The following is a 26,741-nucleotide window of genomic DNA, read 5'->3' as shown; positions in this document are numbered from 1 at the left end:
TTCTTTCTTTCTTTCTTTCTTTCTTTCTTTCTTTCTTTCTTTCTTTCTTTCTTTCTTTCTTTCTTCTTTCTTTTTTTTAGATTTTATTTATTTGAGAGAGAGAGAGAGCATAGCGAGAGAGAGCATGAGCATGGGTGGGGAGGAGCAGAGGGAGAAGCAGAAGCAGGCTCCCTGCTCAGATGTAGGGCTCCATCCCAGGATCCAGGGACCATGACCTGAGCCGAAGGCAGACGCCTAACCGACTGAGCCACCCAGGTGCTCCCGTCTGGCATTTTCTAAGGCCCTTTCTTAAACGTACATTAATTTGATTCTCTGACAACTCAGACAGGTAGCTATTATTGTCCCTATTTTAGAAATGGATAACATGGGACACAGGAAGATGAATCAACCTACTCAGGATCATTTAATTGGTGGTTGATAGAGGGGGGCATCCTACAGCCCTTTTAGTAGCAGCAGAGAGGTACGTTCTGTCCCCCCAAATCGACAGAAGACAGCTACAATGTAAATCAGCACACACTCCCCATCTTGAAGTTAATTTTCAGTCAAATTCATACCTGCATTTCTTTATAACTTTGAAGTCAAAAAATCTCATCTATACCATTCATTCTGGTTCTTATTAGTTACCCTCAAACTCTTTATTCATACATAAATTGCTATGCTTCTTTTCCCCCAGCTTCTTTCCACTGCCGACCTCTTTGAAATTTTTCACTGTAAAAGCCACAATTTCACTGTAAGTATTCTATATCCTCAGTGTCCTCAGAGAACCATACCTTCACTTTCTTGCCTTAAATGAAACCTGGCATTCCCCCAAAGACATCGCTTCCCTTGAGCCTTGACAAACAAAAACTGCTTTTTCTCCCTGCCTTTCAACATGCTGAGAGAGATTTGAAAGGGGTGTTGGTATTCTCCTAGCTTCTAACTACCAGTTCCAGGTGATTCCATTCCTACCTGTATGTAACTCCCCACCCTCTGCCCCCTTTTGAGTTTCATGCTGTAGCATGAGGCGTAGTCATCATCATCCACCAGCTCTAGGTCGCTCGCCCAGATTCATGGAAAGCTTCAGCACCTGGCCCACAAATGCTGCCAAACTCCCAGTCCTAAGTTTGCATTTACCCAGATGCTCTCAAAACCTAGTGACTTTAGGTGACTCTAGTGACTCTTCACACCTCTACAAGCACTGTCCCAGCAGGACAGTGCTCCTGACTTCTTAATAATTTCTGTTCTTGATCTTTCTTCAATTCTTTCAGTTGCCCTCCCATCTTCAACTTTTATCCCTGCCCAGTATAGATCCCAAAGGCCCATCAGTACCCTGAACAGCTTCTGGGCACCCACCGTGCCCTCCCTCCATCTTTGCTATACTCCCAACCAACTCCTGTGATTATCTGAGTGGTTAAAGGCATGGGCTAGGGAGGCCTGTTTCTACCATTTGAAGCCTATTTCTGTCATTTAGTAATTCCACCTTGGACAAGTCATGAATTTTTCAAGGTTTCCATTTCCTCAATTGAGAAATAGTGGTAATAGTATCTGTCTCCTGACCATCATAAATTATTATGAAGATTAATTGAGATAATATGTGTAAAGTGCTTAGAATAGCACCTGGCTCATAAGCACTCAATAAATGTTTACTGTTGTTACAATCAAACTGCTTGCTGATGTTTCAAAAAAAAAAAAAAAAATCACAGTGGCACCTGGGTGGCTCAGTCGGTTAAGTGTCTGCCTTCGGCTCAGGTCATGATCTCAGGGTCCTGGGATCGAGCCTGCTTCTCCCTCTCCCTCTGTCTGCTGCTCCCCCTGTTTGTGCTCTTTCTCTCTCTGTCAAATAAATAAATAAAATCTTTTTTAAAAATCACAAAACCAAATTAATAAGTGCCAGTACATGCCCAAATCTGCAAAGCAAAACACAATCCAACAAACATCCTCCTTTTTCACCCCTTTCCCTAGATAATTGCCTGTTTCTGGGAGACTTTTGAGTAAATACCCTTGTATGGCCTGGGAACCTCAGATTTTATCATATTAATTATTTGTCCTCCTCATCAGAAGTAGATAGGATTAGCAGGCTGACTAATGTCTATTATTTGTAAGGCAGGAATGGCAAGGATTTCATGTGACCACTTTGCAGAAGACAGACTAGAAGAAACAGGCAAAAATAGACATCTCACAAGAGAGAAAACATGAATGAGCAAGAAACTATTAAAAGATGCTCATCCTCTTTAGTAGTCAGGGAAATGCAAATTAGAACTCCAATGAAATAACTTTTTTTAAAAAAAAAGATTTTCTTTATTTATTTGACAGAGAGATAGAGCACAGATAGGCAGAGTGGCAGGCAGAGGGAGAAGCAGGCTCTCCGCTGAGCAGAAAGCCCAATGCGGGGCTCGATCCCAGGACCCTGGGATCATGACCTGAGCTGAAGGCAGACACTTAACTGACTGAGCCACTCAGGTGCCCCACAATGAAATAACTTTGCACACCTTTGAAAATGGCAAAAATGAAGAAATTTAACAATATCAGATGTTGGACAAGGTATTCTTAGTATGGGCATATAAATGGTACAGTCGCTTTGTGAAACATTGTGGGGTATCTTGTCAAGCCAAATATTCACATACTGGAGGGTCCAGCAGTTCCATCCAGTGAGACTCTTTCAGATTTTGTTGACAAAACAAAACAAAAAGCACAAAGCTGTGAGTAACCCTATCCATTGACAGGAGAATGGATAAGTAGTGGTATAGTGGAATATTCACCAGAGGGATTTGTTTTTAAGATTGATTGATTTAGGGGCGCCTGTGTGGCTCAGTCATTAAGCGTCTGCCTTCGGCTCAGGTCATGATCCCAGGGTCCTGGGATCGAGCCCCGCATCGGGCTCCCTGCTCGGCAGGAAGCCTGCTTCTCTCTCTCCCACTCCCCCTGCTTGTGTTCCCTCTCTCACTGTGTCTCTCTCTGTCAAATAAATAAAATCTTAAAAAAAAAAAAGATTGATTGATTGATTTGAGGGAGAGAGAGAGAGCAGAGCGTGCATACACAGGAGAGCAGAGGGAGGGGCAGGGGGAAAGAGAAAGAATTTCAAGTAGACTCCCCACTAAGTGTGGAGCCCGAGGCGGGGCTCAATCTCACAACCCTGAGATCATGACCTGAGCCTAAATCAAGAATCCGGATGCTTAACTGACTGAGCCACCCAGGCACCCCTCGCCAGAAGAATATTAAACACACACATAATAAAATACGGCTGCAGTAAGCAACATGAATGAATCTTAGAAACAATATTGAAGGGTAAACAAAAAACAAGTAAATGTACATATTATAATGACGCTTTACATATATTAACCTATTTCATTCTCCTAACATCTCTTTGAGGAAGGTACTATTACTCTCATTTTACAGATGAGGAAACTGAGTCACAGAGGTAACAGTTACAGATAAGTGACTTACTAGTAAGTGAAGGTTGCAGGATCTAGCTAACATTTACTACATGCTTACATAGTATCGGGCACTGTATTACCTTGCCTAGATTATCTATTTTATGAAAGATGCTCTTATAAAATGTCCTTCTTGTTTTTTGTGGGGTTTTTTTTGGGGGGGGGATGTTGCCTGATAAATCTCCCTAAGTCAACATAATAAGTTAGACTGGAGAATTCAGTTTATCATTTGGCTTTGCACTCTTCTCTCAACCCCTTCACCTAAGTGCAAACTCAGTGGATAGTTGACCCTTCATGTAAATGGTCTTCTGAACCATTTTCTAGGCTTCACTTTTGGAAATGGAATGTAACTCCCAGCCAATGTCCTAAGCCCCTGAGGCCCTGGAACTTCCTTTCAGTCTACATTTTTCAGAACGCCAATAACTAAGAGATCTAAAAATGAAGGAATTCTTTTCCCAAGGGCAACTACACATACCAGCACCACCACCACATCCCCGAAATCTCTTCCCCAGTCTTCTTTCACTTATATCCCTAAGACCTAAGGGAAGAACTTGAGCAGTTAGAGGAAGGATCATTCCTTTCTGCACCACAACCTTAAGAATCATGTTTGCAAGTTTGTAACTGAACATTGTATGGGGGTGGGGGGTGGGGAAGAGAGCCAGGAATCCCAAACCTGTGTTTTAGTCCCAGCTCTGCCTCTCAGTTGTTGGATGTTGGGCAAATCCATTAATGTCTCTGGAGTTCATATCCTTCAGTAATGCACGTCAGTTAAACTTGACATTTATTGGACGTCTCCTAGGTGCCATGCACCCTGCCAAACACTGGGGTTATAAGGATAGACAAGACTTGATTAGCCACAGAGAGCTCCCAGACATTAAGGAGCTTTCTTTCTAGAGTAGAGAACTGTGGATCTTGGTGCATCAGGTGGTTAAGCAGAGTGTGGGTAACCAGGTGATGGAGATGTTGCAGAGACTAGGCAATGTCAGCATACTGTTGTGGTTGAGAGCTCAGCTCTGGGGTCAGTCATTACTAAACATATTGTGGCTCTAACCCTCATGATCTCTGTGTCTTCAAGCGAGACTTCTGAAGAATCAGTTTCCTCATCTCTAAAACAGAGATAATAATTATACTGGTTCCATTTTGAGGATCAAATAAGATAATGCATATAAAAGAGGGTGAATCGTGATCAATAAATGTTACCTATCCTCCTCATTCTCCCCTTCAGCACTATTATTACTGTTAGCATATCAGTTGTTCCTTAGCAAGGCATCATGACAGGGTTTGGAGATCCAGGCAGAAGTTGTCCATCAACACTGCTCAGCTCTCGCTTACTCACTACAGGGACGGTACTGAAGATGAACATTCAGTTCTTGACCCAAGACATTTCCTGAAGATATTGACATGTGTTAACAGGATGATTACTGGCTAGTGTAGAGTGGAATTGATCTTGGAGGAGGTTATTTCTAAATATTCTGAAGTATGGGGGGCGTGTGTAATTTAGTACAGCATAAGGAAGAGGATGCGTTTTAGATAAGGTGAAAGATTGCATTGATACATACTTTTGGGAGATGTTTAAGTGAGGAGTGGAAATCATGCTGAATAATTTTTTTTTTAAGATTTTATTTTTATTTATTTGACAGAGAGAGACACAGCAAGAGAGGGAACACAAGCGGGGGAGTGGGAGAGGGAGAAGCAGGCTTCCCGCCAAGCAGGGAGCCCGATGCGGGGCTCGATCCCAGGACCCTGGGATCGTGACCTGAGCCGAAGGCAGACGCTTAACGACTGAGCCACCCAGGTGCCCCCATGCTGAATAAATTTGACTTGATCTAAAAAATTATGGCCCAGAAGTTATAATGAAAGTGATTAATAAATATGACTACAAAGAAATTATAAACTCTTCGTGCATATTAAAAATATAACCCAAACAATATTTTATAGTGTGTGTGTGTATATATATGACATATACATGACACAGGGCTAATTTTGTGAATATACAAAGAATGCTTACACATCAGTAATATGATTTGTATCGACATGGATGGAACTGGAGGGTATTATGCTAAGTGAACTAAGCCAATCAGAGAAACACAATTATCATATGGTTTCACTCATATGTGGAACATAAGAAATAGTGCAGAGGACAATAGGGGTGGAAGGCGGGAAACTGGAGAGAAATCAGAGAGGGAGACAAACCATATGAGACTCTTGACTCCGGGAAACAAACTGAGGATTGCAGAAAGGGAGGTGGGTGGGGGGATGGGGTAACTGGGTGAGGGGCATTAAAGAGGGTACATAATATGATGAGCACTGGGTGTTATACTGAACTAATGAATCATTGAACGTTATATCAGAAACTAATGGTGTACTATAAAAAATCAGTAAGATGATGAAAATAGAAAAAACACAAAGGACTTGGACAGAACACTCAGGAGAGAGACACAAAAATAGTCAATAGTGGGAAGATTTTCAATATCATTGATGATTAGGAAATGAAAATGAAAAAAAGATACCATTTTAGCAAAGATTAAAAAGAGATGGACATAATCAGTGTTGGTGAGAGTATGAGGTAATTGGCATACTCATAGACAGTTGGTGTAAACAAGTTAGTATAACTTTTATGGAGGGATAATTAGTATCTTTTTAAATAAAAAGTATGTAACTCTGACTCACTGCTAAAAATTACCTCAAAAATATACCATTCAGGGCGCCTGGGTGGCTCAGTTGGTTAAGCGACTGCCTTCGTTCGGCTCAGGTCATGATCCTGGAGTCCCTGGATCGAGTCCCACATCGGGCTCCCTGCTCGGCAGGGAGTCTGCTTCTCCCTCTGACCCTCTCATGCTCTATCTCATTCTCTGTCTCAAATAAATAAATAAAATCTTAAAAAAAAAAAAAATATATATATATACCATTCATAAATGCACCAAGTTCTATATACAAGGATGTTACTCAGAACTTTTTTTTTTTTTAAAGATTTTATTTATTTATTTGACAGAGAGCGAGAGAGGGAACACGAGCAGGGGGAGTGGGAGAGAGAGAAGCAGGCTTCCCGCCGTGCAGGGAGCCCGATGCGGGGCTCGATCCCAGGACCCTGGGATCATGACCTGAGCTGAAGGCAGACGCTTAACGACTGAGCCACCCAGGTGCCCCTACTCAGAACTTTTTAATAGCCAAAAAAAAAAAGTTCTATTAATGAAGAACCGTTTAAACAATGATAGACCCATGCAATGGAGAATGAAGTAAGTCTATACATACTGTTACAAAATGTTGTCCACAGTATATTGTTAAATCAGAAAGACAACTGAAGAATGGTATATACAGTATTCTTCTGTTCATGTGAAGAATTTATAAATAAGTATGTGTGTATAGAAATGCCCTAGAAGGAAACATAAGAAAGTTTGATGGTTGTTATCTCTGGGAATGCAGGGAAGAAAATGTTTGCCTTTTACTGAATTGCCTTCTGTACTGTTTAAAAACTTTACCATCAACATGTATTATTTTTGTAATTATGAAAGGAAACAAATCCTTAGTAAAAATATCTAAAGAGGAAATGTGAACTGTTGCAATGTGTCTGAAAAATAGTTTTCCTAACTAAATGAGGTGCTGTCTTAGAAAATGAAGCTTCCTTTGCAAGTCTCACATCATTAGTTTTCTCCATTTGAAGGGCGGAGTTCCTTTATTGTTTAGTAGTGCTTACTTTATCCTGAGCACTGCTGTTAAGTGCTCTAATCATCATACAATCCTGGGTGGTCATTATCATTATCCCCACTTAGTAGATAAGGAAAGTGAGGCGCGTGTAAGTTAAATTACTTAACCAAGTTCACATAGCTGGTAAGCTCTAGAGTGGAGATTCAAACCCAGAATGTTCACACCTTGGGCACTATGCCAGCTGCCTTTTGAAATGTTTAGAAGCTTTGAATTCTACCTGGGTGATCTGATGATAGAACCTATGTCATATGCCCCCAACTCTTCCTTTTGGACTCCAGGTCACACCGACCCACTTTTCTGACCCTTTGGAGGACCTAATAGGGAAACATGCTGCACGAGAACAAGACCAGGCCTTGCTGGGTATGGAGTAATAATGGGGCCTTTTAACAACTCCCACGGTTGACATAATACCTCAACACAGCATGTCTTTGAAGAAATATTCTTACTGTTAACTGGAGATGAAGGAGCTGATCTCAGTCAGCTGTTAGGTAAAATGTCGTTCATCCATCAGCTAGTGGAGACTGAGGTTAAGCCAAGAAGGATTGCTGTAGGGATTAAAGGCTGAACTGACAGGCTGAATTACAAAGTTTTCAAAGTATGTCAAGGTAAGGAGGATTATTTTTTTTTAGCTGTGGAGACATGAAAAAACATGCCTTATCGTGCAAGTTTATTGAACATGAGTGTGTTTCTTGTTGGTGTTTCTTGTTTAGTGGTTTCCTCAAGTTATGTTAAGAAGTTACATCAGGGTTATTTTTTGTAACCCTAGAGGTGAAGTGGTTGATCAAATGATGGGCCCTTGTTGATGTGTAAATAGGACACTAAGATCATCTGTGGTCTTTAATGCTTTTTGACCACCATTCATTCTAACAGGTTGATGTTGAAAACTTTCTCCACATGCAAGCAGGTTCTCTGGGTGGGCATGTAGCTAGTGGGCATCCCAGTTGACAAGCTTAGTAAAGAAGATTGGTCACCAAATATAACTATTTGAGGCACTCTTGGTGGTTCATTATTCTTTGATGATTCTGAAACTGGATGCATGGTTCTGTGTAACGAATAAACGGTTTTTCCTTCCTGTGGTTCATCATGCATTGTGGATGGGTGCCTGATGAGGGATATGGCATCCTACGGGGCTACCATGAGCAGCAGAATGTCCAATGGTAGGAACAAAACACATGCTGATGGCCGAGGCAGAAAATCCTAATTTGAAACAAGGCCTGGGAGAGGTTTTCATTATCTTCGGGTAGCAGTGGAGATCAGTACTCCTAGAGAGATTCCAGTTTTCAGTTTGGAAAGATTCAGGGAACTCAGTCCTCTGGTCACTTACCCGAAACAATAAAGACCCACACTGTTACTTTAGGTGGTGCCAAGCTGTGTGGATAATGGCAGAGATGAATGAAAGTACTCAGAACTGAAGGTCCTCTTCTGGTGAGGGAATAATAGTCTGAGTTCATTGCTGATGGAATATGATTTGGCTATGCCAAATCTAGATCTAGAGCTGTACTGTTCACAATGGCAGGGGCTGGCCACACTTGGCTAAATTTTTTTTTTTTTAATTTTTTTAAGATTTTATTTATTTATTTGAGAGAGAGAATGAGACAGAGAGCATGAGAGAGGGGAGGGTCAGAGGGAGAAGCAGACTCCCCGCTGAGCAGGGAGCCCGATGCGGGACTCGATCCCGGGATTCCAGGATCATGACCTGAGCTGAAGGCAGCTGCTTAACTGACTGAGCCACCCAGGTGCCCCTCACATTTGGCTAAATTTAAATGAAAATTAGAAATTCAGCTCTTCAGTCACTCACGTCACATTTCAAGTGTTCAACACTAGTACGACAGCTAGTAGCTACCATAAGGGATAGTGAAAAATTCATGTAACCTTTCCATCATCATAGAATGTTCTATTGAGCAGCACTGATCTAGAAAATAAACAATAGGTCCTCAAAGATATATTCTATCAAGAAACACCATTTTGGTGCCTTGGTTGACCACACCAGGGAGGCCCTATCTAGTTTTTATTCTGAATCACTAGATTTGAAATAGCAAGGCAGGCAGTAAGACCTTAGATTTTGGTGTGAATTATAAAGTAAAGACACTTCTGTTAGGGGATCACTATGGATAATGGTCACAGGCGAGGAGGTAGGAGCAGAGGATGTGATGCTCTGAGGTTAGGATTTCCTCTGAATGAGAAAAAGTATGTGACCCAATTGGGCAGAAGGAAGTGGTCAGAAGTACTTCTGATATTTGTATAAGGGGTGAATATAACTGACCTAGAATTTCTGGAACTGCCTTTGGTTTAGACCACCTTACCTTTCTTATCTGATTATGTTGGTAAAAATAAGTTAGACATCCTAAAAAGAATATGAATCTTAGCTTCCCTATCTTAAGGGACTCTCAGTGCCTTCCTCAAAAGGAAAGTAGTTCTTTTACTAGTCTTGCTTCACATGCCTTTAAAAGTTCAGAAGTAATTAAGGAAAGGAACAAATGAAGGGCAATAATACTTCTCACGCTCATCAGGATGTTCCTGGTGACTTGTAGCATGGGGATATATCTAAATCATTTTCAACAGAGTCTGGTGAGCCATTAGGTTGCCCCCTCCCACCCTAGCATTTTGATGTAGTCTCATAAACTGAGGAATTGAGAAGCAGTGAAGACTGAGGTCTTCATCTTTAGGGCCTAGAAGACAGCATGCCTGGGATCAAAAAAACTGATGAGATGGTAAGATCCTTCATGGATATTAGGAAGTAGATCAAGAGAGATGTTAAAAAGAGGAGGTCACTATTCAAAGAACAGCTAGAAGGATTAAGAACAGAGAAACTGGCTCTAGGAACTAACAGGAGTTTTCATGAACTGACTGAGAGAATAAGAGGGTGGCTACTGGGAAGAAAAAGGGGTTTCCAAGGCAGCGATAAAAACATGAACACTGGACCTTGTTTAATTCTGCATAGTTCATCATCCTCTCACACAAGGAGAACCTCTAGCATCCAATAAATACCTGTTGAATTAATCCTCGGGAAAGAAAATCACACTGGATGCATAAATTCCTTTATTGAAAATATTGGGCTAGCACTGCATTACATATACTCAATATCCATAAATGAAGGGCCACACATTTCTGATTGGACAATACTGTTTTAAATAGAGAACACAGCATCTGGACACAGCATCTGGATATGCTCTTACAAGTATAATATCATGGACTAAACTAGGTAGGCATGAACTATATGCAAAATGACCATTTTGTTCGTTAATAGCATATGGTTGCACATGGCATAAATGCTAAACTTGATCATCATGAGACATTCCTGATCTCTCACACCAACGTATCATTTAATGAGCAGGTTAAGGTTAAACTGTCAATATGTTGTTAATCAAGAGTTCTCAATAGGAGAACTTGGGTGAAAGCACACCCAGGCTACATATTTAAGATTTAACAGAATTCATTTAAACTTGCATGGAATGTGAGTAAAATAGTTGCTGATCTGACAGGAGGCCACTTGGCAATTTGTTCTCTTTCATAAATATCCTAAAATAAGAGAATAAAGGAAATATTCTGCCAGCTTAAGGCTAACATTCTAAAGGCAGTTTTATGTTTTTTAAATGCAGGTATATAAATGCTACTTGTTATTAATTTTTCCTTTCAGAGATCACTGGGGATGTAATTTATGACAGACCATTTCTCAGCTTTGGCTGTTATTTGAAAACGTTTTCCGTTATCAGTCTTTGGCTTTCATAAAAGTTTGGCAATCAGTAATATTGTTTAATTTTTAACAAGGCTTTATTATCATTTTTAACAAAGAGTATTTTATGATATGAAAATGGGTTGATGTTAAAAAATAGGTTTTACTTTTTTTATTCCAATTTTGGTATGAATGCACTTCTTTGCATTGCTTTTTCTCAAAAGAGTCTAGAAATCAAGACAGTTGGGCTAATTTGACATTTTTCATTTGATATAAAATATGCAGAAATTAAAACATTCAATTCCTTTTAAAACAGAGGCCTGTTCATTAATTTAAGAACCTGGGGAAAATTATGCACAAAGCACATGAAAATAAAGTTTTTGTTATTAACACACATGATTTTGTAAGAAACAAAACATTTTCTTTTCAAAAGCAGGGTTTGTTCTAAGTCTGGATTCAGAAAGGTATCCGTTTTTGTAAATACCAACTTATGACTGAGAAATGGCTTCTTTACACAATTATGTTCAGAGTAAGTAAAAATGTTCCTTTTTTAATGACTAAATGGAAAGCTGGCCTACAATAGTCAAATCAATAAACATTGGTAATGAGTTTTTAAAATTTCAGAATTATGTGTGTGTGTGTGTGTGTGTGTGTGTATATATATATACTTAAGACCTATCACCCTAATCAGGGCCAAAAAAAAAAAATTCAATATAAAACTATATAAATCAAATGGGTTTGTTGCCAAAACATAGCACAAAATGTATACATTTATTTCAAGATTTGACACATTAAAAGAAAAAACTGCCAACAAATTTTAGACAATATACTAGAAATAATAAATAAGACAATTTTTTAAAAAATCATATATTCCCTTTAAGTGCCGAGCACTTTCAATTTTTCTAAATGAGACTAAGCTTTTCCATGGCAAACAATATTATGCTGTACATTTTGGTAATGAAAATTATGTTGATAAATACACAAGGCATGTATGTATTTCCACAGTATATTTTTTTCACAGTTACCAAAAATAAAAATTGCATTCAACTCATACATCTATAAATATTCTGATTCCTCACTGTATAGATTTGAAGGAAATGGGAGTATTAAGTCTTTCAACACTCCGGACTTCAACTCTCTTTCTTTGTTGTCTGCCCTCCACATGTCCCTTTCAGAATCCCTCTGCGGTGTGGCCATGCTCTAAGACGTTGGCGGAAAGAAAGCAGTATGGTGGGATGAGGCAGTCAGGGCCGGGGCTGTGTCTTCCAGGAAGCCAGCTTTAGGAGGGCTGATGGAACCCGATCTTTTTAATGTGGTATTTTAAGGCAGTCTGAGTGAGTTTCACTCAAATGTCCATACCTCGAGGTCCTGAACTATGAAGTCTTCCTTTTTGGAAAGGATATCGTTATTGAAAGTGCTGCAAGAGTTGCTCCGTCCATGGTATAAATCAGCATCTAGCCATAAACCAAATCGTCCCCTGAAAAGATCACAAATACAAAAAGGTAAAAACACCTCAATCTCATGTGGCACACTCTCTGCCCTCCCTTGCCCCATCTTCTTTCCTTTATGCTACCAACAGACAAAACCCTAAACTGCTTGGAAAACAAAGCATACATTTCCTTTATTCCATTTAAATGACTCATCTTTCCCCAAAGACAAATGTTAGTAGTCCCTTCTTTAGACACATAAATAAACCATTTTATCTTTGACTCTTAGGGCCATGTGTTAGGCCACTGTCCTAATTAAGCACACGGCCTAGCTAAAATCACCTGATACAAGGTTTTGGCTACCTGGGTCTAAACAGACTCTCACAGGTCAGGCAGTGAATTAATAAAAACAAAAATCTTACCCTCCACCACCAAGTTCCAAAGAACTTATGTCTCCATTGATAAAGTATGAGTTTTCTCCACTCCACTTAAAGACCTTAGGGTAGAAACACAAGAGAGAGAACAGACATCTGAATCTGGAGAATCAGCGAAGAGGGAATTACTAGCGTAGTACTGTGTGTGGAAGGAAACTACCCCTTGGTTGAGGAAGCTCCTGATTGCCAGCCCTTTCTGATACCAGGATGAGATCTTCAAAGGGGTTATAAAGTAGGCAAGACCTCTCAAGCACATGTTGGCTCTGACCTCCTGTCATGCCTCCCTGGATCCCAGGACACACAGAAAAGCAGTTTTCAAGGCCCAAGGAGGGACCCTCCAAGCAGTCTGTGTGCTGGAGCCATGAAGGGCAGACCCAGGCTACAGTGAGTCCAGCTGAGGTCATGGAACCGCTGCGGCTCCAAAGACAGGCCCCCGCCCCCCCCGCCCCCGCCCCCGCCGCTGACACCGCAGCACTGGGAAGTCGGGCATTTCTCCCACTTCGGTACCTTGAAATGGGGGCTAAATGTGTATAGAAAAGTTTCGCCTGTGCCATAATAGTGGTCACTGAACTTGAAAGGATGAGTTGCATATGCTCCAAAAATCTGTCAAAAGAACACAGAAACATTATCTTTTTTTTTTTAAGATTGTATTTATTTATTTGACAGAGACACAGCGAGAGAGGGAACACAAGCAGGGGGAGCGGGAGAGGGAGAAGCAGGCCTCCCGCTGAGCAGGGAGCCCGATGCGGGGCTTGATCCCAGGACCCTGGGACCATGACCTGAGCCGAAGGCAGACGCTTAATGACTGAGCCCCCCAGGTGCCCCGAAACATTATCTTCTTTCAAAGAATGGCCTCCCAAAGAATGGCTTTCTGAAATATTCTAACACAATCCTGTTCTGAGATATCATTAAACCTCTTTCAGCAAAGACCATTACTAAATTAGAGCTCTTAAATTAAAAAGACTACCAACAAACAGATAAATAAAATATCCCTAGTTCTAATTGGAACTCAAGTGGTTCAGAGAACGTATTTGTCAAAGGCCAGCAATTGTTCCAATTCCTTTAGTGAATACAGATGACATACTGGGAACATGAAACAAGATGCATCTTGCACACGGAAGTGAGTGGTTGAAAGAACAAAATCATGTGTCTTAGGTGTTTTATAAGTGGAGTCATGGCCAGACAGGTCCCCAGAGAAAATAAATTTTTCTCTTTCGATTTATAAAAATGAGTTCTCAATATGCTTAACACTGTGTCCTTAACATGACAGATCTCTCTTAGCTCGAAATGGCTTTTAAGAAAAAAAAAACAACAATCCCATAATACTATGGACCTTAAGGGTGATTTAGATGTATTTGAACCAATAATTTTTCTATTTTTTTCTCACTGTCCTAGCTTTCTATCTTTCTGGTCAGATCCTGATCAGTGCTTGCAAGGGTAAGAGATGGCAAGAGTGAACATATGTATTTTGAAAACATCCCTAAGTGATTCTGATATACCTTCTACTTCGGAAACCCACTGGAGAAACATTGCTTTAAATGGAGGTTATCTGAAAAATGTTATAACTTCTGAATATTATTTTAATTGGGTTATAATCAATGTGGAATCTCTTCTTCACCAATTACACTTAGTTCCTGGCAACTTAAAATACTAAAAATTAGGTAGGGTAGAAGTCTAGAAACTCTAATAATGTTCTTCATACTTCCTGCTACTAAAGCCTTTCTCTAGAGCTGCTAGGAACAAACAAAAACAAAACAGTAACAAAAACATCAAAAATCCATTTTCCTTCTTTTGGTGATCTTTCAATAAAAAAAAAAAAAAAACACTGTGATAGGCATCTACTTTTAAAAGCATGTGCTTAAAATAGTAGGACAAGAAGGGCAATGGCCATAGGAGGAAGAAAGTGGGTCCTTTTCTGATCAATGAATAGGAAAAGCCACCCTACGCTCACCCTCTCATGATTCTAAATATATTCTTTCTTAGCTAAAATCTTCTTAGCAATCATGGAAATCTATTTAAGGATTAGGGATTGGATGATAACTAAGAAATTACTGTTAATTTTGTTAGGTACATAACATTGTGGTTATGCAAGAAAATGTCCATTTTCTCTTTTCTATTCACTTATTTTGAAAGAAATTTTATAGATATGTATATAATGATATTAAAAATTTAATATATTTGCCAATAACACAACAAAGGAATCCATGGGGGAAAAAAAGTTGAGACAACCAAAAGTGGTAAAAAAAAAAAAAAAAAAAGGTTTATATAACAAAACGTATAAATGTATATTTGCTCTCCTCTCTTCTCTCAGCTTCTTTAGTAGAAAAAATTACATGAAGTAGTAATCTTTTTATTTTTAAAAAATTTATTTATTTAAATTCAATTTAATTAAGATAACAGCATATTATTAGTTTCAGAGATAGAATTTAATGATTCATCAGTTGCATATAATAACCAGTGCTCATTCCATCAAGTGCCCCCCTTAATGCACAATTTCTCATTGGGTTTTTGATATACATCAGTGTAATATGTGTAACAAAATTACCACAAAAATGGGAAAATGTAATTGAGCAATATCGAAGTAACATTTCTGTACCTCACTGGAATTAAGTTAGTATAAATCAGACTCTATCAATTGCCTGAATTTTGCTATTTTCCACAATGCTTTGTGGTATGAATTACTCCACAGTCTAATCTGACTAAAATTGGGCCCCTCTGCAGGGGTAGTTTCTTTGGTCAGTTTATGAAGTTTATCCTAACTCCAGGAAGGTCCTCCTTTAGCTATCTCTTTTCCTGGTTCTCTCTGGTAAACTAGATGGTCCTCAGTTTGGCTTGTTGTCTTCATGCAGTTAACAGCCTCCTCTTAATTGTTTACCACCAAAATTTTCATCATTTTCTAGAGTACCCTTTGGCTTGAACTTCTCCATACTCTTCTAAATAAAGTCAGTTTGTCTGGGGACAGCTTCAGAGCTCTATGTCCTTTTTAGGGTTTTGGTTTGTTTTGTGTTTAGATATGCTGTGGACAGGGGCTAGGCCAGGGCAAGTTCAACCACTGTGTCTGACAGGGCAGGGGTTATGGTAGATAAGCACAGGATGCGGGAGCATGTGCAAAGGGTCTGGTGGGAGCCACAGTGGACAAGTGGATGAGTGCATGGCTGGGGAAAGTCTGTGTGCTGTGTCTGGAGCAGCTATGGTGGATGAGCACAGAGCTGGGGCCAGCCTGAGGGCCTGGTCTGGCAGGGTGGAGGCCAAGATGGATGAGCACTGGGCTGGCCTGGTGGGCTGGGGCCACAGAGGAATATGGAGTGAGCTGTGGGGCTCAATTTCCCTAGCAAGGGAAATTGAGAGCACCAAAAATGGCACCCCCCAGCACCACGCTAGCAAGGAAGTAGCATTAAAAAAAAAAAAAAAAAATTGGCACCCTCCAGTGTCTCTATTCCCAGAGAGCTCTATCAGACCCCTGCCCCTCTGGGATACTCTCTAAAACTAGTCAACAAATCTCCCTCACCTGCAGCCCACGTGCTTCTCAAGCTACTGCCTCTGTGTTGAGACTCAGCGCAAGTAAGTCTGTGTGTGAGCCCTTCAACAGTGGAATTTCCCTTTCCCACAGCCCTCATGCTCTCCCAGAAATTAGTTGTCGAAGACAGCTGTTCTGGGGGCTTGCCTTCCTGGCACAGGCCCATAGGCTGGCGTGCCCAATGTGGGACTTGAACCCCTCACTGCTCAGAGAGGAGCTGCATGTTTTGTGATCTCTCTCCCTCTTGTGGGTCACTAGGGGGATGGGGTGGAGTCCTGTCAAGACCGCTTTTCTGCCCCTCCTACCCATCTTGATGTGGCTTTTCTTCTTTTGTCATTTTTTTTTTTTCCTGTCCCGTGTTATAGAAGATCCGTTTTGTTAGTCTTCAGGTCTTTTTCAGAGAGAACTGTTCTACCATTGTAACCTTGGTGTGTCCATGGGAGGAGGTTAGCAGAGCTCGAGGTCTTACGATCTGCCTCTTCTCCCAGAGCTGGGAGCCAGGGGCTCTGCTGTGGAGCTGGGGGCTGGATAGTGGCCTGCTTCCCTCAGAGGAACACGTATTTCATGAGCAGGATGGCAGGTAGGGGAAGTAGCTGGTGGTCTTGGCTTGCCTCACCTGGCAAAGAACTTCTGTCCTAAGAGCTGTGGCAAGGGCTTTAGATACTCTTTTATTCTACCATGCCTAAGGTAGAGCATCTCCCCTAGGAATAGAGGTTAGGTCGAAGAAAATAATCCTCTACTTCTAAGCCATCCTTACCTGGAATTTAGCCTCTGAAACACAGATCTTGGGTAGGGGGTAAGAAGTGCTAGGGACCTGCCCCTCGAGGGTGTATCACAGCAATTTTTAGAGACTTGAAGTGACTGTTGTTTTTTATAATTTCTACCAGTTATGGTTGTTTCACTGATTATCGATTCTGCAGAGCTCCCTTTGCTGCCATTCTGCATGTATAATTTTAAATTAGAATTTTATATAATTTATTCCCAGATAAATTTACAGGTGTTGTTCTATCATGTTCTCAAACACAGCAAAGCCACATTCCTGCCTTGGGGGTAAACGGGTGTGGAGAGCAGAGTTAGTATTCAGGTGTTTTCATCCACACAAGTACCTCGAGGGCACCAGATCCAGTAAGACTGCACCTCCTGATGAATAGTGTAGCCTTCAGGTAGAGGCCTCATTTATATACCTGCTGATGGGAAGCCTGGTGAAGCTGTGCTGCATCCCTGCTCTGTGCTGCCAACACGTGCCCCAACAAACTTGGTATCTTTTGGTAAATTTGCAGGAGAACTAATCTATACTTACGGTGAGGGTTTGTGTGGGGTCTAAAACCATCTAGCCATAGCTCCTCTAAAACGTAACATCCAACTTTTCAAACATTTCATTAAATCCCTATGTAATTCCATTTTAAACTGCTGTTATTATTTTAATTTTCAACGATTAAATAAAATGTCATCAATCAAGAAATAATAACAGTAACAGTAATAATAGCTAAACTACTCCCCACAATTCTTTATCTATAATAACCCAGCAATAAAGTCCCAGGAAAGATCACAGTGGAGACAGACAATGCCTCCAGTACCCCCATCTCTCTAATTTCTCCCAAGACAAATTATGATAACAAAGATCTATTTCCCTAAAATGAACACAATTATATAGCTTCACAGCAAGCTCCCACTGCTTAATAGTGCCCCACATATAACAGGCACTCGTACATTTTCTGAACATATAAATAAATGAAAGGCTGTTGAACAAAACCTGCTTCAATGCCAGAAAGAGAAAAGAATAACATCTACATCTTAAAAATGTAAAGGAATTTCTTCTTGATATAACACAGGCCAAACTGGAATGAATAAATAGCAGACTTGAAAGATGTCTTCCTTTTGTGGAGCAAAAACCGGAGTGGGTAGTATATGAAAGAAAACTGCACAGATGCCACTCACACCCAAGCTGACTGAGAGAAGTACTAGTGAGGGGACATGGGGATAATATCTAGAATTCACCACTGCCTCCATATAGCACAGGCGAAAGGGCAATGAGCAAAGGTACAGAACATTCCTTGCTATTTCATAACAATTGGGTCCTTCAGGTACAACACACCACAGCCCTGACTGGCTCTCCATCTGAGCAACCATGAAGACAAGGTTTGTGGGCACCACTTCAGCTCCCTGGAAAGAGTTCTGGTATGGCACTGGAACTTCTTTCTGCACTATCTCTCAATCCAGACTTGACTTTTGTCCAACTTTTCCAGCTTTAGGTTGCAGAATTTCCTACTATACAGTGAGCACAGGAAAAAAAATTCCCGTCTGTGACTGTATTTGGAAATACACTCCATATTCTTCTAGAGATGCATTCGGAAGTATGTAGGGGTGAAATGACACAGTAATTGGGATTTACTCCAAAATACTCCAGCAAAGAAAAACCAACAAAGAAAGACTGATGAAGCGTATGTGGCAAAATCCTGCTCACTGTAAAATCTGGATGATGGGGAGTTCTTATACTGGTCTCTCTACGACTGTGTAAGTTTGAAAATCTTCACCAAAAAATGTTTTCTGTGAGCGGAACAAGCCTCACCTGATTATCCATATCTTTGATGACCAACAGGACAGGACTGTCTAGCGACGCTGACTTCCGATAGAGAGTTTTCAAACTGGTCCCATGCTCTAATGTGCTATAGGCGAGTCTCCACGGATACCCCTGTACCCGTGCTGGAAGGCGTCGGGCCAGCTGCAAATCCAAAGATGGAGATGTATGTATACAATTCGCCCACGGATCTGACGAGCTTGTAGCACAAAGCAAGTACCTGAGGCTCAAACTCAAAAAGCATACGCACTCACATGTTGCCCCCTTTTACTCTGACAAATATTTGTAACTATGAACCAGGAAAGAGAAGGGAAAAATCACTGCTTTGGTGGTGCTGTCTTGGCAGGGATGCCCCCCAGAGCATACATTCCCTCTCAGGGACCTGAACGAGGGGTCACTAGGCAACTATACATTTGAAGATACAGCACCTAGCTTCATATGAATTAGACACATGCTCTCCCTTTTACACCTCGACCTGCCCTTCACTAAACAGTTCATGGTTCTCCAGTTGTTCGTTCTAAATGCTCATAGGCTCAGAGCTGCCACTGACGACTAACTGCAGCTTCCCACAGAAGTGAGGAGAAGAAGAAAACACTGGTGTTTTACGCTAGTAGTCAAATGTAGTCTGTATTCATCTTGCTGCCTCTTTCACCTACATTAACAGTTAGCTTAAATTTGGCTGCCATAAACACCAATAATGCGTGTCTCTTCAAAAATACTAACAAAGGAGGCTATGAAGTACTTAAGTCTTCAGAATGCTTAGTATCAGTTGTAGTATCAGCATGAACCCCATTTCTGTAACTGCTTGGTCAAGTCTCTTGGCTTTCCTGGGCCTTTACAGACTCATTTGCAAACTGAGGGAGTTGAACTTGATTCTTTTAAGGTCTCCGAAATTCAGGTTTCTAAGTTGACTTATGGGAGAAATGCAAGAGATTCCTTACTGAAGTTCAAGTACAGCACACCATAGTTTTTCATAAAATTGAAGTAAAAGATTTTCAGAAAATATAAAGTGAACAAAGGAAATCACAGAAAAAGGAAAACTACTCCTAGGGGTTGGTAGTTTTCGTAAAGCTAGTAAAGTGTATTTGCTATATAACTTTTATTTAGCCCAATAAGTTAAAACTATTGGAACTCTGTAATAATCACTAGGATAAATTTGGATCCTTTTTTAAGTGTTAGGAATATGCATGAAGACTATGGTAGGACAATTTAAAAATTGTGTTGAAGACAAGAAGGGCTTTTCATTCAGACTTAGGAGATGGATATAGTTTCTGGCCAAGCCCCCAAACTCCCAAGAAAGTGACCTCTTCTCCCCAGAAGAGGAGAAAGGACACTGGTGTTGGTTAGGCTGCTGGTGTTCTTCTTTTAAAACTTGGCTCTTCCTTCACCCCGCGAGAAAAGCAAATGCAGGGATGCGAAATGCTTCTTTATTAAGGCCTGGAAGACCCCCGTCCTAAGTCCCCAGGGAGAGCCCACCTGCTCTATGTGCATGTTCTCCAGGAGTGCACTGTGGGGCTGCAGGATTGGCAGGGCCACCTCGTCATCATCTTCATAGTAACTGCAGGTGCTCTTCCTGCGCTTTGCCTCCTCAACGGTGATGATCTGAAATGGAGAAGAGAAGCCCCCCAAACCTGATATATTTGCTTTTCCTTCGCCTACTAAAAACGACCTCAGGTACACACCTGCCTGTAACAGGTGGAGTTTTAGCAGTAGGACAGAAATTGAACCAGAACTCTGGGAAAAGGGCTAATTGCAGCTACAATTTTGAACAAACGCAGAATCTAACACAGTACAACGGAGACACTTACTATGTACAAATTAAAGTCACAGGTTTTCCTCTTCTGCGGCTGCTGAGTGCTCACTGAGTGTGATTATGCATAACTCCACAGGTGACTTGTACCCTTGAAATGCCCTAAATTATTCTCTTTTGGCCTGCATCTAAATGTGAATTGTTAAGGGACTAATCAGCAATCATTCCGTAAATCTTCTATAAATAGGGAAATTGGGAAGATAAGGATAGTTTGTTTAATCAAGACTCCTCTAATGTTTTCTCTCAAGGCTATGGCACAAAGCACCAAACCCTGATAGAACTAACAAATGCTAACATCCACCAGAAGCACCAATACAAAGAAAGACAAAGCTTTAGGCTAAATTACAATTAGGTTACATTTCTTTTTGTACAATCAGAAACCATCAAAATAACCTTTCAAAACTGAGAAAAAGGACTTTGTGCACATTTATTATTTCACTGTTAACTATGCTTATGAACAACCAAAGTCAATTTCAACTTAAAAATCTATTTTTTGTCCCTCCTAACGTCTGGATAAATCACTAAATGATTTTGAAACTGAATGATATAGTAACTAATTCAGCAAAATACCTCGGTATTAGTATCAGTGACGTTTGCATTATAGAGAAAAAGCATTTACGTTACATCTAGTGAAAGTTGCCAGATGACACACCACTGGATTTCCAATAGGCACAGTGACAGATATAAAGTACCTGCCACCGGCTGAGCCAGATTTTTGGTTAGGAAATTAACTACTAAGTTTTACTATCTTCTCATGGGGGCTTTACCTAAAACCCTGGCAAAGAATCACAAATGCAGCATTTTAAATGTATTAAATAAAGCACATGTTTTTAGTGGACTCTACATTTAACAGAGGTACAAATAGGGCTGTGGAATGAACAACTAAAATATGGATTTTTACTCCAAAAAGAAGGGACAAGCCACATCATATCCATCTCCCAAACAAATAAAACACCTGCTTCGGTTGAAATGTCAGCATATCCTTTCTCATTAGAAGGCATTTTGAAACATAGCGAGTGGTGGATCTCTGAGGATTCACCGGCACCTTATCAGCTCTCAGGGACTCCAACATACCTTCACAAAAGGCTCTTGGTCCGGTCTGGCACAATAGAAAATCTGAATGTGCAAGGGCAACCTTCGGGTTCTCATCCTGCTGGGAGGGAGAACTGTCCGCTTGCCCTCTAATGAGAAACAGCGTTCTCCTCTGCCGCCACACGCCGCTGCTTCCAGCCACACGGAGCTACGACTGTTTTTGCTGTATCTAGTTTCCTGCATAATTGAGTTTCTGTTTCCCTCAGGAGAGGGTTCAACATTTCTACAGGAACACACCCAAATTAGGATTTAGAGCAAACACACACTTCCTGTCAGGCAGAGCTGTAAGGCTGTAAAATGACACTTTCACCTTTGAAATGGTAGTTTCCTAACTGCAACACAACTCCATGGGTTTGGGGTTTTTGTTTTTTTTTTTTCCCTTTATCTTCTTATACTTTCCTTCCTAATTGTCCTCTGGCTAAGCTAGCTCTTCTAGCCCTGCTTTTCCAGAGTTTTTTTTCAGCACCTTCTCTAAAGCTAAATTTCCATTTTAAACTTTGTGGATGTTGCCGGACATAGGTTTGAATCTCGAAGGAAGGATAAAAGGAGCCTTTACCCAAGGTAGGTTCATTATACTTACGCCAATGGCATTTTACTTCAATACCACATCATGTTTGTTAGATATGAGGAACTTAAAAGAATGGGAGAACATCTGGTTTATATGAGGCTGAGAAAAATGTTACTTTAGATTCAGTTTTTCAAAATAGCTGGCAAAGGAACATTTACCCTTAATGACCGATAAGCATGATGAGCCCACCTCTACTTCCCAGATCAGATGGCGCGAGGGGTTGGGAAAAAATGTAGATTACCATTGGATCAATTTTCAGTGATCTTTCTGTGACTCTTCCACATCTAAAATGGTCTTGGGTACTGGTGAGGGGGTCAGAGTGCTATTGCAAAGCTCATCCTAAGGGTTGGTTCTAAAGATTTTTTTTTTTTTTTTAAGATTTTTATTTATTTATTTGAGACAGAGAGAATGAGAGAGAGAGAGCACATGAGAGGGGGGAGGGTCAGAGGCAGAAGCAGGCACCCTGCCGAGCAGGGAGCCCGATGCGGGACTCGATCCAGGGACTCCAGGATCATGACCTGAGCCGAAGGCAGTCGCTTAACCAACTGAGCCACCCAGGCGCCCCTAAGGGTTGGTTCTAATGAGAACTCTGGCAGATACTTAGTGACCAGACCCAGGTCAGCTAGAATTTATTTTCAATGCAAGAACCAAGACACAATCTGGGGCAGAATCACTTGGATTTTGTGCCAGTGAGACAGCATTCTCTCTTCAGTACCTGACACTTCACAACAGCTTGCATTTACTGATTGTCTTCTCTGTGATGGCAAGTGCCAGTTACTTTGCCAGACTTGGGGACACAAAGCAGTCCTTAATCTCAAGCGAGTGAGGAGACAGCAGAGAGACATTTATTTTTATTTTTTTTTAAAGATGTATTTATCTTAGAAAACATGATTGGGAGGGGCAGAGAAAGAGGGAGAAAGCCCCAAGCAGACTCCGTGCTGAGTGTGGGGCTCAATCTCACAACCCCAAGATCACGACCTGAGCTGAAACCAACAGTCTGATGCTTAACCAACTATACCACCCAGGTGTCCTAGAGACATTTATAAGTAAACGAATGCCACTCCACGTAATACAAATGCTAATAGTAGCAGCTCAAAGGTGGGTGGGGCCACCCAGTGAGTTTTCAGAGAGGGCTTATATACGGAGGTGATGGGGCTTCAGTTTGAGAGCAGAAGGTGGGGTGTGGGGAGATGTCCAAGTGGAGGGTACAGGAGGAAAACAGCTGTGTTCTAGGTTCACTGTGGCTTGAGAACAGAAAGCAAGAGAAGTCGAGATGAAGCTGGGGAGGGACAGAAGTGGAGAAAATAAAGAATAGTAATGCCATTAAGAAGTAATGCCATTCTAGAGGCCACTTTTTCTAAAACCTGGCTATTCTTCAAAATCATCTAGGAGCTTTTAAAAACACAGATTCTGACACTCGTCTCCCAGACCTACTGAATTAATGTCTTTAGTGATGAAGGTCTAGGATTCAGTTAAAGAAAAAAAAAAAATTCACCAAGTGGTGGTTCCGATGATTGGCCAGTGCGTAATGATAGCTGTAGGCAATGGGGAGCCACTGAGTGTTGTTAAGCATGGGAGTATATGTTCCCATGTGGTAATTAACCAAGTAAAATAGCACAGAACATATATGAGAGCTTTAAATATGATGAAGGAAACATCAGAAATCATTAAACAGTGCTGGAAAAAATTGACTATTAAAAGTATTACCTACCATGTATCAATAAATCAACTGCAGATTGAGTGGAGTTTAGATTGATACTACAGGGCCACCCATACCTAAAAACACTACAGGGAAAAAAATACATAAACAAAAAACATAAGTAAAATTAAAAGACAAATAGCCATCTAGAAAAAAATTGGTCAAAAATACAGGACGGGCGCCTGGGTGGCTGTCAGTTAAGCGACTGACTCTTGATTTTGGCTCAGGGTCATGAGATGGAGCCCCATATCAGGCTCCAGGCTCAGCACAGAGTCGGCTTGTCCCTCTCCCTCCCCCTGCTTGTTCTCTTTCTCTCTCTCAAATAAATGGATAAAATCTTCTAAAAATACAGGAAACAAAAATCAGTAAAACAAAAATTAGTATCTTTTAATCATAAAGAATGCAGTGTGATGAAACTATTTACATACATACATATTTTTTTCATTTATTCTATCCTCAACCAAGGAAATAAAAATTAAAATATATTATTTCTCAGCTTCCAAATTAGCAAAATTTTTGGGAAAGGAATAATAGTAGTAATACTTTCTGCTGGCATAAACACAGGAAGAGGGGTATTCCTCATATTGCTGGCAAGTTAAGTTGTCATATATAAAAAACAGGAGTCTTAAAAAAGTTAGTACCCCTATATCAACTAACGTCACTTCTAGGAAACTAAGAGAATAGTAAGAGTTGCAGATTATCTCATCCTTGTGAAAAACTTGAACACAATGATTCCTAAAAATCAGGAAATGTTAAATAAATTATAATTGAGATTTTAAATATTATGCAACCCATTAAAATGAGGCTTAAAAATCTTTAAGATGATCCAATTCTCACAAGATGTTAGGTGAGAAAAGCCAGATACAAACCTATACATAAAGCATGAATGCATTTTACAAAAATAAAAAGCAAGACTCCCTACCCCTCTCCCCCGAGATAACATCCTAAAATAAAAGAGAAAAAAAGGAATTGAATAAAATGTACAAAAGTGTTAAGTGTGGTCACATATTATTTTTAAACGTTCCACATTGTACTTTTCTGTAGTTTCCAAATTTCCTACAATAAGCAGGTGTTCCTTATGTAAAATTAGGAAATAAAGCTTATTTAGAAAGACTATGTATGGGAGAATGGCCTGGTGGTTGCGTTGAGACTGGAGGTGCCCTTGGAAGTCCAAGTGAAGGGTGAAGATAGGCTGACTGGGGCAGGCTTGGTGGAGGGAAGTAGAGGTCCCTGTACCATGTAAAATCACAATCAATAAGACTCTGACTAGATAGGATTCAGGAAAAGAAGCTAGGATGATATGTAGGTTTCTAGCTTGGGATACCACTAATTAAGATAGGAATATGTGAGAAGAAGCAAGTTTGGGGGCAAGATTCGTGTTTTTTTTTGGACATGCTGAGGATCAGACACCTGCTAGCTTCGGGGGGAGTGAAGGTGCCCTTCCCCACCCATAAAGGAGGCGCAGTGCCATTACAGCGGCTTGGCTTTAGGGTAATGCTAGCATGCGAGCTTGCTCCTGCACGGGAGGGATCGTGGCCGGCATTCTTCTACTCACTGCACTTTTGGACTCTCTGCCATATGGCAAGAAAACAGAGATAAGGTGGCCTGACCAGTCCAGCCACCTGTCTCTCCAGTTATCCACAAGCACAAGGAGCTTGGAAGAGGCCAACTAATTTCTTCCTCCTTCTCTATCCCTTCTTTTTTTCTTCCTCTTCCACTACAGATCTAGAGAGTATTCTCTAGAGGAATTTGCCCCCTCTTTCATTCTCCTCAGTCTGAGAAGGCCTGGGGCCGACTGCCCAGGCCCACACCAGATCATCGAGCAGACGTTTCCCTCCCTGTGTACCTCGGTAGCTCCTTTTCCCCTGGTGCTGCTAAGTGTGGCCCACCCTCCCCCGCACTGCCAGGGTTGTCAAGAGCTAAGATTCAAGGATGGGATTAGTGGAGAGAGGCAGAAGAGCCCTTAAAGGGGGCTGCTTTGGCTCAAGATATTCAGGCCTCATCAGGCAAGGATTAAGTCCCCCAGGCAGCCTAACCCTTCTCTCTGGAACTCCATATTGGAGCAAGAGACCACAGTCTCAGTAAGAAAATGTACATTTCCTCGCTTTGCTTCATCTGTGGGGGCCTCTTGAGGACGGCTGATGAGGTAAGGACAGGACTTGCTATTCCTGGGTGCCTTGGCCAGAATACCTGTATCACACCACCTCTGCCTCATGGACACTTCCAGCAGTGCCCATGGGGCAGCTATGAGCTCTAGAGTAGCAGCTGGGGGAAGGAGGTATGTGGTGGGGGCAGATGGGGGCGGTCAGCAGCACAAGCCACAAGAGTTGATGAGCTCATCCAAGAAGATGTAACAGATGAGAAGGGGGCCAAGGCCAAACTCCTAGGGAACAGCATGAGAAAAGGACCCAGCGAAGCCGACTTGGAAAGACTGGCCAGAGACAGGAGCAAAGACCAGAAAAACAACAACAACAGATTTGATAAAAAGCCAAGGGAGGAAGAGCCTCATAGGCTTAAGTATCTTCAAACAAGACGCGTTGTGAACTGTGGGGAGACACGTAAACAAGTAAACTGTTGGGCAGGACACGAGACAGCTATGAACGATGAGCTGTGGGAGGACAGGACGGGGAACGGACTGAGAGCGCCACAGCTGTGACAAACGAGCGGGTCCTTGAAGGATGGCAGGAGTTTGCCAGAGAGAGCTGCGTGTGTGCCCGCTGCACATTCAGGCCACGAGGGAGTGACAAAAAAGGAAGAGCGAGGGGGCACCTGGGTGGCTCAGTCGTTAAGCGTCTGCCTTCGGCTCAGGTCATGATCCCAGGGTCCTG

General features: G+C 41.3%; 1 protein-coding gene across 10 annotated transcripts in view; it reads right to left on the bottom strand.

Moving 5' to 3' along the window:
• Positions 1-10,136: 10,136 nt before the first annotated feature.
• The window catches only part of NCOA7 (nuclear receptor coactivator 7), a 156,151-nt gene continuing 139,546 nt past the window's right edge, over positions 10,137-26,741 (bottom strand). For 7 of the 10 annotated variants that reach the window (XM_034990526.1, XM_034990527.1, XM_034990532.1 and 4 more), the window contains 5 exons: positions 20,221-20,346; positions 18,736-18,888; positions 13,157-13,252; positions 12,638-12,711; positions 12,130-12,265 (listed from right to left, as the gene is read on the bottom strand). In XM_034990526.1, coding sequence (XP_034846417.1) covers positions 12,130-12,265; positions 12,638-12,711; positions 13,157-13,252; positions 18,736-18,888; positions 20,221-20,346 — 585 coding nt within the window. Of the gene's footprint in view, positions 12,266-12,637; positions 12,712-13,156; positions 13,253-18,735; positions 18,889-20,220; positions 20,347-21,628; positions 21,947-26,741 lie in introns of those variants that run through there. The other 3 variants (XM_034990528.1, XM_034990531.1, XM_034990533.1) reach the window with 2 other exon arrangements.

The sequence above is a fragment of the Mirounga leonina genome, unplaced genomic scaffold, assembly GCF_011800145.1.
Source record: "Mirounga leonina isolate KUSES-001 unplaced genomic scaffold, KU_Mleo_1.0 Mir_53, whole genome shotgun sequence".
Classification (NCBI taxonomy): domain Eukaryota; kingdom Metazoa; phylum Chordata; class Mammalia; order Carnivora; family Phocidae; genus Mirounga; species Mirounga leonina.
The sequence above is the reverse complement of the archived record's forward strand: the minus strand, read 5'-3'. Positions and strand labels throughout refer to the sequence as shown.